Source organism: Sylvia atricapilla, chromosome 1, assembly GCF_009819655.1.
Source record: "Sylvia atricapilla isolate bSylAtr1 chromosome 1, bSylAtr1.pri, whole genome shotgun sequence".
NCBI lineage: Eukaryota > Metazoa > Chordata > Aves > Passeriformes > Sylviidae > Sylvia > Sylvia atricapilla.
Window position 1 is genome coordinate 106,643,567 of NC_089140.1, and position 14,389 is coordinate 106,657,955.

General features: G+C 36.8%; 1 protein-coding gene across 11 annotated transcripts in view; it reads right to left on the reverse strand.

The window, feature by feature from the left end:
- The window catches only part of ZNF521 (zinc finger protein 521), a 230,707-nt gene that overhangs the window by 212,617 nt on the left and 3,701 nt on the right, over positions 1-14,389 (reverse strand). The window contains exon 1 of one of the 11 annotated variants that reach the window (XM_066330106.1): positions 7,696-7,898. The exons of the other annotated variants lie outside the window; for them this stretch is intronic. Coding sequence (XP_066186203.1) covers positions 7,696-7,699 — 4 coding nt within the window. The 5' untranslated portion in view covers positions 7,700-7,898. Of the gene's footprint in view, positions 1-7,695; positions 7,899-14,389 lie in introns of those variants that run through there. 11 annotated transcript variants of the gene reach the window in all.

The following is a 14,389-nucleotide window of genomic DNA, read 5'->3' on the forward strand; positions in this document are numbered from 1 at the left end:
ACACTCTTAGAACACTTGTAACACAGTTCATATATCAGAAAGAGTCAAGTACAATCTCTGAAGGACTCTAAACAATCTATATCTCCATCCCAGAGCTGTGGCTAGCAAGCAAACTCTTCTCATCTACAGAGATCTGATTAAAGTTTCCCCAGCCCTGCAGTCAGTCCATGTATTTCACAAAATATGATTTTACGAGCTAATTTATGAGCTGAACTTGTGTTTTGCAGCCACGATGTCACCAGTACCTCAGCTGTGATAATACTGTATGATTTTCTTTGTTACACTGAAGCAGTCATCCCAGCATCCTCACAGCTGAAGGAAACCAGTCAGACAAAGAAAGCAGTGGGAAAAGCTCATGAAAAGCCCATGAAAAGCTCATGGGGAATATGTGGTCAAACGCAAACTAAGCTAAATAGAAAGATTTTTCTCTAAGGTAGCACAGATCAGTAAGTTCCACTAATAAAGAAATAAAAATAATGAATAAAACTAGCATACAATTAAATATATATATATATACCATCTATTGTGACCCCCTCAAAATTCCCAGGGAAACCTCTGCAGCAGTCCAACCTGACCCTATTTATGTCTATCATTAGCTACTGATGTATTTCCAAAAAATGTACTTAAGAACAAGCTTTAAAACTGAAAATGAGCCCACTCTTCCATTCCTCAAGAGGAAACTCCCTTTGATCACCACTGCCTACCAATCAGCCTTATTAAAGGTTGTAGACGTATCTGCTGTCCCCAACCATAATAAATGTCCCTTCTCATTTCAAAAAAGCAGTTTAAGAACTCTACCATTTCTTAAGTTTCAAGATGGAATTGAGATCTTCAAACACAAGCTTTTCAATAACTGATTCCCAAGTGGTTACCTGCTGAGAAGTAAACAAGATCTCCACTTTTAAGTGTAAACCAAAATGAAAGAGTTAATCTTTTCTGCTGTTCTGTCCTCAATGTCTATGGCCACCACTTGCAGTAGCACACTCTCTCACTGCTCCTGAGATGTGACTGCACAGTGAAATGTACTAGCTTCACACTGCTGACTGAGAAGTACACCAAACATTTTTAGCTCCTAAAATGGAAAAAATAAACACGGATGCTGCCTAAAAAATTGTTTCCAGGTACAAAATTTTGTACCACGAAAAAATGACAGCGTATGCCTTGTGAAAACAAACATTTTACAACTTCCCTGCTATTTTGGGATCTCAAAATTCTGTGAGAACTGAGGTTTGCTTTCAACAAAGGCTGACCACTATGTCTTTATTGCACTTAAAAAGGAAACAAGTATAAAAGCAGGTAGCATTGTGGATAGCATTTTTCTAAACCTTGCTCATCCTTTTAAGGATTCTCAGTCACAACAGAAACAAGTAGATCACAACAGGCCATGGCACAAAGAAATGACAGTAACAGTCAACTAGACTGACATATTTGTCAGGAAAAAAAAAACATATTTAGGGGAAAATATGGTAAAAAGAAAAAGGAAACTACTCTACAAAACCCACTGCATTAAGGAGTCACCCACAAAATAGCATCTCATTTTCCTCTGCATAGTTAGCTCCTTCCTCCAGGTTGCAAGGGTATTCTTACACTAAGCAGGCTACAGCTGGTAGCATCAGATAAGCTTTCCATTAGCATTTAACATCTTTTCATGAACAGATTCTGAAAACTTCAGCGCTATTTCAGCTCTCAGGCCACTGTTAAACTCAGCTGGCTGTGAAAGGTAGCGTGACATGCAGCCAATGTTAACCTCCCTTAAACATTAACTACACTCTTTTCTTTCAGAGGAGGAAAACCTTTAAACAAAATCTATACAAAGGGATGATTTAAATTTTGCTAAGCAAGACCCTTTCTCTAGCACGAGCATGGCATGCAACAAAAAAAGGAAGAAGGATCATAAGCAAGTAAAAAGTAGCATGTATGCACTACTATTAATTCAAACACCAAAATTATTGATACCCTAAGACTGTAATTGGACACAGAGATGACACATTCTTTATAGCATATACCATATGCTAGCATAAGGTAAGATGAATTTTGTGTAATAAGCCAGAATACCACTCAAAGAGAGACCTTAGGAAAGCAGAATAATACATTATCAATCCAGTATGAGTAAGTGATGTCACGGCTGAATAGAACTTCAAGGTACATTTTGTCATGACAGCAACAGGATTCCTTGTCCCTACAACTACATGTTTATGACCACAGGCCACCTGTTTTGTTAGCTGCAGTAAAATTTCTCAGTTGACTCCTCTGCTCCTTAAAACAACAAACGATCAATTTCCTACTACCCATTTTCTCAGGACAACTTCTGAGAAACAAAAAGAGGAACTCCAAGTAACAAAATTTCAAAAAAGAGCTGGATCACTACAGCTCTGGCACCACACTTCTTGAGAGCAATTTAAAAAAATTACCAGTAAGGGAAAAGAGAAATCCAACATGTCAGTTCCATCTCCCATTATAAAAGCTGTGGGTTGGACAAATACCAGTTTTTAAAATTTTAACCAAAAAAAAAAAAAAAAAAAAAAAAAAAAAAAAAAAAAAAAAAAGCCCAAACAAGTATCTCTAAACTGAAGTTGTATCCATGTGAAAGGTTAAGATGTTTTAGCTTTGGTACAGCCAGTGTCCAAAGCAAACCCTGGTTTCAGTTCAGAGCACATCTCATGCTAACGCTACTGACTGTCAACATTAAGACCAACTATTTCTTTTTAAAGAAAGAATAATAATAATAATAATTAAAAAAAAAAACAACAACGAATCAAGAAGAACCATCAAGAACAACCAATGAGGAAAACCTGTGGGAATTTTGAGAGAGAGGTCCTAAATTTAGAATTAAGCTCCTGACTGCTCTACAGCAACACCTGCTGATCAATGAGGATGTCACCCCTTCTGCTTAGTCTGTGGGTCTCAAGGTTGGACCATAATGGATAGACATTACTTTCTAAAGTTGCTACAAAATACATACGGATTTTCTAGCTTGCAAAATCTTATTCATATTCTACTCAGTAACCAGGATTCCCCTTCTCTGAAAAGTTAATCTGTAGACTTAGCACCCTAAGGAAGAGCACAAGTCATTTCTGGTTGATGCCTGGAAAAAACTTGTGCAGAAAAGAAACAGATAAAATTAGAAACATGGAAAATTACACTTTCACTGAAAGGGAAGCCTTTTGGAGAACTCTGGCTAAGATTTATGGTTTCTGACCTATTACAAACCATAATAAAATAAAAGCAAAAGATAATTGAAAAAAGTCTGTTTTCTTCTAGTCTAGGTAGATCAATAAATTTTGAAAAAGAAAAAAAAAAACCTGCCCCAAATGCCTGAGCCTCTCTTCAGCTTGGTAAACAAAGCAGGAGAAGCTACATATCCCAAAATAAACTATAAAAATAGATTGCTATTGATTTATCCCTTCATAAAACATATTCCTTGAGAGATGTGAAAATAAACCTAATGTAGCAACTAAGACTGTCAGGATAGGAAGTTTAGAATACATATTTTTACCTTGCACTTTACATTTTGTACAATTCAATACTTGATCTATAAACCTCCATTAGCATATGATTAGTAATTCAATTTAAAGCCATCTTTGCACAAAAGCCTTTTTCTTACGATGGTAACTTTGCCAAGTGCATCTTCAATCTACATGTTTGAATAATTTCTGCAGACAAGTAATAGAGACACTAGCTGTATTAGCATAATCAATACACAATTTACTGAGTTACTGAGACAGAACAGAAATAAAACGTGTGTGCCATTATTTCAGTATCTACAAATGACTGTAATTTCTGGAAGTATCTCTCTGCTTCTCCTTGTGGCCACATAAAAACCAAGGGGACATTCATACTGCCACCATCTACAGGTAGATATTAAGTATGAGCAGACAGATTAATCATATAGCAGAAGGCAAATTTAAGAGCCAGTTGCAGGGGATGTTGAGTATCCTCTAGCTCTATTAAAGTCAATGGATTCTGAAGATGTTTCACACTTTGCAATAACATGCTGTGGAAATACGTCTCCACAAGGGTTCAGTCAGGATACAAAATTGAAATTAAAGAAGTTACAAAGATGTATTAAATTCAGGATCACGTGCCAATGAATCACCTGCTAGGGCTACACCTTCCTCAGCTTTCTTCTCTCCCTAGGTACCACTGGTGCCTGAGACTCACCTTTCAAACCCTTCTGGCTGACACATGCCAGCACATGATTTCCCACCTGGCTATGGCACATAAGAGCAGCAACTCAGTGGGTAACTTCTGGAATTCAGCAAACGTTTCAGAATGCTTCATAATGGCCTTTAAGATAACTGGTATTCATAAAAGTTCATAACTACTAAGAAAGTATTGTTTTCTGACCAGCTTCACCTAGCATCAACTCACGGCTATCAGCTACTAGACAGATTACCAGTTTGACTGTCAAATATATATCCTTCCGATGACTTAAGTGTTAGAAGAATTGGAAAAAGAAATGCATTGGCATACTAACATTTCTAATATCTACACTCCAGAACTCCACTGAAAATCAGTTCTGTGTGTAGCCATAACTTTACAAAAGTCCAATTATTAATATGCATGAATATTTATATGGCTGATTTGTTTTCCTGTGTGTGTGACATACCCCTTTTCCTATTTCTATTCCCCCTAGCATTGTAACAATATTCTCTTGACATTGGAAATTATTTTCCTTAAAAGATTCTTATTATATAAAGCATTCTTTCCTCTTGCATTTACTTTTTCCAGAAGACAAAGTCCCTCATAGCACTCATATTCTTCCCTCCTCTCTTTAGTCTGTCCCAACACTGAGCTTGTTTTTTTTCCCCTAATGTTCTTCTTGTAGAATGACTGAATTAGGAGTTCCCAATTAAACTGCAGTGGTTGGAAAATATTATTCTTATGCTAAAATAAAGTATTTTCCTAGGCAGCACATAAACATAAAAGTAATAAATATACTTAAGTGGAAAGAAATTATGCTTAAGAAATCCTTTGGATATTCTTCCAACCCTTGATCTCAAGGATGACAGTATCCAAATGTGACAGCGTAAAGACGTCCAGTTTTACATAACACTGTGTGCAGGAAAGGCAGAAGATGCTCTTTCCAGCAGCAGAGGGATAATTCTAAACCCCGAAGCTGGGTAGGGGGAGGGAGGATATATTTTTCAGGATAGCTGAAGTAATAGATTAATTAATCCTGTCGGAAATCCTAACTTTGTCTCCATAACCATGCAATATTTTAAAAGGTTAAACCTTTTATATGAGTCTATAAATATACTCATATTTCTATTGTTAAGTAAACCAATAAGGTTATGTTTTAAAAAGTACTTTTCTCCGAAGAATCTTAGAGCTTTTTATAAACCTCAAGTAAATTTCAGCCATCCTGAAGATTCTCTATCATGCAACATAACAGATTATGATACATCTCAGAGTCAAATTGAGGGCCATGGTGAGAATTAGCAAAGCTAGAGGGAGTCAGTTCTTAGTACCAGGGTCAGGACTTTCAGCTGTCTTGCCTGTCTTTGAGTACTCCACCTCCATTCCTGACAATGCTGCTGTGGGCAGCCAGCCCATTTTGGGGGAAGACAAAAGTTAGGAGGCTAAGATAAATTTTAACCCTAATGACCAAGTCCAGTACTTAACATGAACACATTTGGAGTAATTCCTCTCAGCATCCTGGAGCTATGTATCACCTCAGCTTTCTTACTCAACATGACAAATACGAATTCCTGGTGCTTCTACAGACTGTATTTTTAACTGTGCTTAGAAAACAGGAAATTCATTAAACACTGTCTACAAAAGTCTAGACTCAGCAAGAGAGAGCAATTGGAATTAAACTGATGTAGAGATCCCAGAACCTCAAGGTATCCAACATTACACAACTCTGAAGACAGGTGACATAAAGAAGAGCTATGAAGACTTACAGTAAATGTTACTGTAGATGATCCTTACCTCTGAAAGTTAAATCATTTATTTATGTGCCTAAAATGGGACACTTAAATTGAGGACTTTGGGCTGTCTGACACTGTTCCAATACCAAACCAAAATACAGCTGCATGCTTATCTCTATTACCTAAAGTCATAAATTTATCTGAGTCAATAAAAACAAAACCAAACACTTACCTCCTTTCAACTGAGAGTATCCCTGATTTATCCGAGATCTTCTATTGTATACTAGGGTTTTGTAAGTTAATTTTTGATCCCTCAGACTCTCTGCTCTATTCTAGATGACATTCTATCATGTAGAACAGCAATCAGGTCTATATCCACAGAGGAGCTTAGAAGCCAAAAAACCAGTGAGGGGATGCTGCATCTAAATTGTCAGCAGTTCTGTTCAGATGCCACTGAGGTCAGGCACTACCTGTGGTTTTACCATCGAGACTTTCTCAGTGCTGAAATCAAACTGAAGCCCCATCACAGCTGGATAGGGGGTGATTAAGTATTCTCCTGCTTGCCCAGGGTTTGGATGCTGTCTTATGGGCCAGTTCTTGAGAGTTCATATACCCTTCCCTGGTTGCTATAAAACACTGAAAGAAAATATGTGGATTGAAATACATCCTTTTCCCCTCTTGCCCACATCCACTGGTTAGATCACTCATCCAAGTTGTGGGTGCCACCAGCTGAACTCTCTCCTCCATCAGAAGGATTTGTACTCACGTTGTGAGGTTTTCTAACAAAGAACACTGACCCTCAGACTTGAAGTGCACTCATTCATTGCTGTTGAAGCTACCATACTTCAACTACAATATTCACTGAACTAGAAACAGGAATTAGCATGATATTTTATCCTAGTGGTTGGGGCACCATCCCAGGAAGTGGGATAAGGGGACTCCAATTCTAGTTGCACCGGAATAATTCATTAGAAGTGGCAGAAAGTGCCTGGCAGACCAGTACTCTGGTCTCTCCTTTTTCTTCATGGTACTCAAGCTATTAGAGCCCTGAGTCTCATGCTCTTTCTCACCTTCGTGTCCAACAAATAATTAGACTTTTGAAAAGGGAAACAGCACTGACAAAAATAACAGGGCAACTCACACTCATAACACAATATGCTGCTGTGTAATGACTGATATCCTCCCTGTGAGATACACATAAAACACCTTTAGACAAAGCACAAAAGAGAACTCCTGCCTCTCACATCCCAGCAGAGCAAAGATTTTTCCCTCATCAGTAAAGAAGAGAGGAAAAGCACACCACCTCAATTCTTCCTAGCCTGGGAGGAAAGGAATTTTATCTTTATCTCCAAAACCTGAGTCAGGTAAGTGACTGCCATGAGATGCCCTGTTGCATGCACTAAGATGCCCACATCGAGAATAGGGGAGCTAAGACACGTCATTATTTCCAAGTTCCTCCTACTGTCTCTTTAAAGTAATTTCTTCTCAACAACATTCAGAAACTCCTAAGCACCTGTGAACCATATAAAGAATCCAAGAGTTTGGTGCAAGGTTCCAAATTCCACTAGGCAACGATTAGCAGCATCTAAGCACTAAACATCTTGCAGCCTGCAAGCCCTTTTTTATTATGATTTTTTTACCTAGCCTTAAAGATTTCTCACCTTTCTTCATTGATTTACATTTGCATTTGACAAGCAAATCTCCTACTCAACAGATTCACCAGAAATTGCAAACCAAATCTCTTCCTGTGCTCTAGCTCTTTATAAATCACTCAACTCAATCTCTTCCCAGTCAGTGGTTGCATGCAGAGACCAATACAAACCCATTTCCTCCTCCCATCTTCAGAGTGAAAACCTTACATCAGGCATGGATCTTGACATCCTGTTGTCCTGGAACCAGTGAATCAGAAAGTTCCTTCCTCACAATTGTATTCTTCGGAGGTGGAAAATAATTAACTTCCCCACCCCCTCCTCCTTCCTACTGCCACTGTCAAAAGTTAGAAAGTCACTTGATTCTGTCTGGAAAAAAAAACAAAAAAAAAAAAACAAATAACATAAAAACAAAAAAAAAAAAAAAAAAAACAAATAAAAAAAACAGCCACCCTAATTCAGTGCCAGGGAAAGTTTTTGTTGATCAAAGCATAGCCTGGTCTTCCCAAGGACACAGCCTCACTACATCACATCATCCAGTCCAGAAACAAAGCAGGTATTTTATTTTTGTTTTTAAAGCTTCTTTCAAAATGTGAATGAATCAATAATGGAAGTTGAACTTGATATGTTACCAAAAGAGTGAACAACAGAAAAATGAAACTAGAAAATCAATTACCAAGGAAATCATTGTTTGAAATATATTTTTCCAGCAAAACACAACATAAAAATAGTAAGGGTACAACAGGTCTCAGGGACTGTTCACAAAAGCCATGTATTTTACAGCCAACCAGGACATTCAGACATAGAAGTGCTCTAGCTTTTTCCACATTTATGTGGAACACTGAGCATCTCTCTGAGAAACTGGTGAGTGGTTTTGCATTCGTGTTAGGTAAGGACAAAATTCATGCTCCAGGTTATTGCCTTTGCATGAGAGAATAAACTCCAAAAATCAAGTCTGGGGCAGAAAGAAAACACTGAGAATCCCCACTATCAACATCCCATCCATTTTTCCAGCACAAAAAGGTGTTCTGCTTCAGCCAGCTGTCTAACTAAGGATTAGCACTGCCAAATTTGTAAGAAGGCTAGCTAGTTACTGATATTGCATTTTTCAATAATTACAGTAAGCCCATATCACATTAAATAAAGAAGGGGGGGGTGTCACTATACTGAGATAGATAGACAGATGGATTGACGGATGGATGGATGGATGGATAGATGGATAGATAGCTTTAAGAAATCTTGAAGAACTAGAATTCCTACTCTTCCAAAGAAAAATTGCACCTAATTGCACCTATATTTAAAAGTGAAAGTATCAGACGAATCATTCACTGAAAAAAACCACCCCTCTGCCTTACTCCCATGACACAAAAAAAAAAAAAAAAAAAAAAGAGAGGGACCACAAGGAAAACAAGCCCCCAAGATTTCTAAAACTTCGTTGGAATTTAATTGTGCAGAATTGGTAAGTAACAACACTACAATCCTTTTGAGTACATATTCTGTGGTTTCAACTGTACAAAGAACAGTTGCAGTATGGCATGCACAGCATCACCCCACTAAAGGAAAATCTAAAACCCAAACATGCACACCCCAGAAGGACATGTATAACCTAGACTAAATCCTAAAAAGGAAGGGGAAAATGAATCTTCTACATCTTTCTTCTTAATGATTACGCAGTATAGAGGGGAAAAAATGTTTCTGAAACTAAAGGCATGTGAAATGGGGAAAAAAAAAAAACTGTGACCAGTGTTAACTAATATTCTAAATAGGAAGACAACTATCCTGGTTAAAAAATTCATTGAAAGAGAGCAATTTTGTGCAGTCTTACCAATGTGTGCACAAAAAAAAAAATAAAGCAGATTTTTTTGGAAAGTAGGAGGGCTGAATGAAAATGTTAATTATAACATGTTGTAATAAGGATACCCCCAAGATCAGCCCTATCTTTTTTGCTACAGCATAGTCCCTAGGCATATGGCTAACTACTCCTTGATCATTATCCTGGCTAAACTAAAGCTACTGAAGTTTAGGAGACTCATATCTAACAGAATTTCTTTCATCTCTAATAATTGCTAAACTAGCATAATTACTCATACTTGAGGTGAAATAGAACCCAAGTTGTCTAATTTTAAAAGAAAAACAAACCTCACCACCTCTTTTGGTCTTTGCACATCCATCTTTTGTCAGAGTCCTACGCCAAATGTTACATTACAATTTAAAAGTATTTAAAAGCCCCTTTTGTGCTGTCCAACTTTTATAAAGACAGCAACTGAAAAACTTTAATGCTTTGTAGTAGCACTCTGCAAAATGTATTTGAAAACAGACATGTACATTTTCACAGTACCAAATAAAACAGGCCAAATTCTTTGTAGATCTCTGTGTTGTCCCTTCAGGGAAATATTCATACATATGTACATATATATGCCACAGTTCTGATTTAAGTGAAATAATGCATTTTCCCAACCCTCAACTGGGACTGATTCTGAGCTCAGGTAGCCCTGCAGAAAGCAAAGGAAACTGTAAAATATGGCTAGGAAAAGATTCTAAGAGGTTGTCTTAAGGTATAGGAACTTATACTGTATTTTAACCAATCTAAAAAAAAAACCCTCCAAATATCTTATTTTAATTCTTTTACACAGAAAAAAATACTGAATCCATATGGTCTACATAAAATATTGACAGTTTTTCTGGATCTTTTCCTCACACACAGTTATTCAGAAGGAAGATTTTTTTTTTCAAAATGCACAAGTTTGAAAATACTGAATCGTGTTTCAGAACAAAGAATCGAGAGCTATTAAACCAGCTGTAAATTAGACAGAATGAATTATAGAGCAACATAAAGCCTTTCAAGAGATCTTAGATCATGGTGGATAATGTTATCCCTACACATGTTAGATAAGTGACTCCATACTGACAGCTTCCCTTGTTACTCAAGTTAACAGCAGCTCAGGAAAACAAAATCAAACCAATCCAAACACATCAGCAGCCTTACTAAACCTCTTAATATTATCTTTGTCACAAGATTTCACCTTTGTGAAAGCTAGCAGTACAACCAGTAGCTGTTTAGATGTTCCCTTCTAATGGTGCCTAACCACAAGCAGCAGACAATGATGGTCAATGTAACTCATGCTGGCCCCAGAAATGACTGGGCAGCATTACTGTAATCCTGCAGCTAATCAAGACCATCAATATCACTATGCATTGCTCAAGTCAATGAATATTATTATTAAAAGTTAGGGGTGTTTTTGTTGTTACAGATTTTTTTTAATACATAAAGGCATGTTTTGGCAAAGTCCAAAAGAGAACATTATAAATAGCCCGTATTATAAAAAGATGCTAATCTTAAATCCTCTTTGTAATTTCTTTTTTTTTTTTTTTTTTTTTTTTCACGTACTCTTTTATGTTTGGTATCTTAATTTTTGCCCTTTTTTGGATAGCCAAATAGAAGCCAGCAATTTACTCATGCATCAAACAGATGTTTTTGTTTTTCAGGCCAAATGGAATCTCATGAATTTTTTGTTCCCTCCCTATAAAATGATGATGCCAAAATAACACAGTTCCTGAAAACAGCCCGTTCAGAAAAAGTTCTTTGGACCAATACTACTGAAACTTTTAAGTCTAGTTCACCGAAATAATGCCAATACTAATTGCTGGGTTTGTTTATGCTGGATTGATTATAATCTAATCAGCAGACAATCTCATGACTTTTGAGTCTAGCCCCTGCAATTTGGAAGCCAGGGAGTGCTGAGGCTGCAAATAAACATTCAAACAGTTGACAGATACAGAGAAATGTAAAGGCTACTGTTGGAAGGGGATCCGAATGTCAAATTCTCTCTGAAATAATGCTGCTGGTTAGTAACATTTTTCTTTTAATCCATCACTATTCTACCTTCCTTGGTACTACCCCACATAACCTGCACCTCTGCATGAGAAACATCCTTTGACTTGGAATCTGTGCTGAGGAAACAGGTCCCATTAAAACAGATGCATTTGCTCAGTGCACCGATACTCTGCATGAATTAAGCTGCAGTTGTAAATTCATCCAGGATGGAAAGATTACCTAGGTTTCCTCAAAAACAGGGAACAACTTCAGGAGACATTGTGGGCTTGGCAATATATTTCAAGATATAAGCCTTCTTTAAGCAAAGCATGGGTATGTAAAACACAACTGAGAAATGCATCCCGCTCATCTTTCTAGGAACTAACATTTAGTAGTTTTATTTCTGCATGTAGAACACAAAATTGCACTGAGTAAAAATTTACTTTGAAGTAAAACCACAGGCTGCTTGGGGTTTTTTTCCCCACAAAAAGAAATCAGAGATCAGCACTTCTATTAAACATGTGGAGCTATACTAGCTTCCTTGTGATAGCTTATCTAACAACTACCATTTCAGTGATTTTTCATGGGTGACTTTGAACACAGTAATGAATATTACCTGGCTTTAGCTTAGGGAGACCTGTGTTTAACATTTAGTAGAATTGCATTTGCACTCATTTTGTATAAAGAATACCTAGTTTTCTTTGCAAGTGACTATTTTTGTAACTTTTTTCCTAAACAAACTTTCTCATCAAAAGCCGGTAGTAAGAGCAAAGAAAAAAAACCTCAAGCCCTCCTCAAAGTAAAACCCCATAAACCAGAAAGGAAGGAGGGGGGGCAGGCAGTCAGGAACCCAAGTGTGATATCTCCAAAGTATGCCAAGTCACAAAGAAAGGTTTACAACTCATAATGGCCAAGTTAAACAAGATGCAAGAAGCTGCTCTGCCCCTCTCCCTTGCTTTCTCATCACAGGGGTCTCTACCATAGTTTTACTTAGGGAATGGCTCTGCCCCTGGATGTCAGGAGTTTAAGGAGTCATTACAATTGCCCTTCTCTGATACCCTTCATCTGCACAGTGCCTCTTTTGGGGCTTGTACACGAGTATCAGATCTCTGAGTCCTCTCTCCCCACCTGCTTTTCTCCAGCTATCCTCCCTCTCTTCCTCACCAAACGCATTAGGTGATTTTGATCAGGTCAATGATACTTAATAGATTTTTTTTTTCAGAAACTAGCCAAGGAAATGGGATAAATTAATCAGTAGAATGAAATATAGGTCAGGACTGATGAGTTTGATGCAACTGATCCTTCCTCTGACTTAAAATACCAAACAGTTGAACTTAAATTCTTCCTTCCTAAAGTAAAATAAGATATTCAAATTACAGTTTTTTAGAAAGTTGTCATTTACTCTCCTTCTGAGACTTTTTTTTGCTACAAACCTACAGTGTATTTGTAAGAGACAGTGTTTGTCATGGAAAATAATTACATCTTTTTTTTTTCCTCAGAAAGAAGATTTTATTATTCTTAAATTATAAGGGGCTTATCTAATGTTAGCCATGCCTATTTTCTTTCCTAGGTCCAAGCCTGAGATGCAATCTTCATCAAGTGCTGGGGGACAGTCAGACTAAAGTTGGCAAGAAACCAAAACAGAGAAAAGGGAAAAAAAAAAAAAAAAAAAAAAAAAAAAAAAAAAAAAAAAAAAAAAAAAAGGAAGGATAGAAAGAAATAAAAGGAATGCAAACAGAAACCAGGGTAATTGAAACAAAACCTGTATTTTCAAGAAATATAAGAAATTTAGTCACTAGCTAGTTTTCAACACCCACGATTTCAGATGAACATTAGTTTCATGCATTCAATATGAAAAACTCAATTGTCATTTTGTTTTAATGTATTTACCTGCCTTGTATCAGTATTCCCCTAAGATATAAGTTTCAAATTAAGTTATCAAAAGTGACAGACATATCAAAAATATCTCTTGTATCTTCCCCCAGAAAGGGCTGCTAAGTACATGACAAATTGGAAATGTAATGTGTAACTCCATATTTTATTTAGATGTAAAACAGCGCTCATGAGTTTAAATAACTCATTTACATACATTCAAAGAATAGTTTTTCAAATAAGCTATTTAAAATACTGTTTATTTTTATCTGTAGAACTACATTTTGTACTGACTAAATCAGTAATACTTAAGAAATCAGAATTTAAATAAATGCTGCATTGGAGGTACAGTTGAAATTCTCCTTGCAACATTACTTAGAGTTTTTGTTTGTTCTCTAAAAATGAAGATGTAATAATTGATGGGCAAACTCTTATCCATGAATTTAAGTGCTAGTCTATGCAAGCATCTTTCAGCTCCTCAGATGAATCACATTATTAGCCCTTTCAGAAATCTGACAATCGGACTGCTTTCAGAATACTATTAATTCACTCAGAAACTGACATGATTCAAGAAAAATAAAACAGGGGAAATGAAAGATATATTTGAACAAAGGCCACCAAGAATGATAACCTACTCCCCAAAGGTAATTACTGCAGCAATAATTACAGACGATGATTGATTTACTGCCTGGTTTTAGTTGAAAAATAGTAAATAAGACTCTGCAAAGAAATCTCTCTCATCTCCATCCTGCACATTAAGTGGTTTTCTCAAGTCAGTAGTTTATTGTCAGCAGATCCAAGCTACTCCATCTGAAATATACAATGTTGCTGTTTTCTCATTTTAGGTATTCTCAGGCAACTGGTGCATAAGAAAGGCAAAGCCCATACCTTCACATAAAATGGAAGCTGTACCTTTTGTTTTAAATTAAGTGCGATGTTTACAGGAAGATATTTGAAACAAAACTTCTCTCTGTAACACATGTAACAAATCACCACGAGTGAAACATACCCAATGCCTAACAGGAGAACAATTTCCCCTACCTGCCAATTAATTCTGAACCTTTATTCCTCGGCACTTAAATACTTGGAGGTCCAAGAGTACCCCTCAGTTAAAGTTTTCCTGAATCTTTTTGCAAATATAGCTAATCGGTTGCTTCTCCTACTGGCTCTAAAACTCTTAT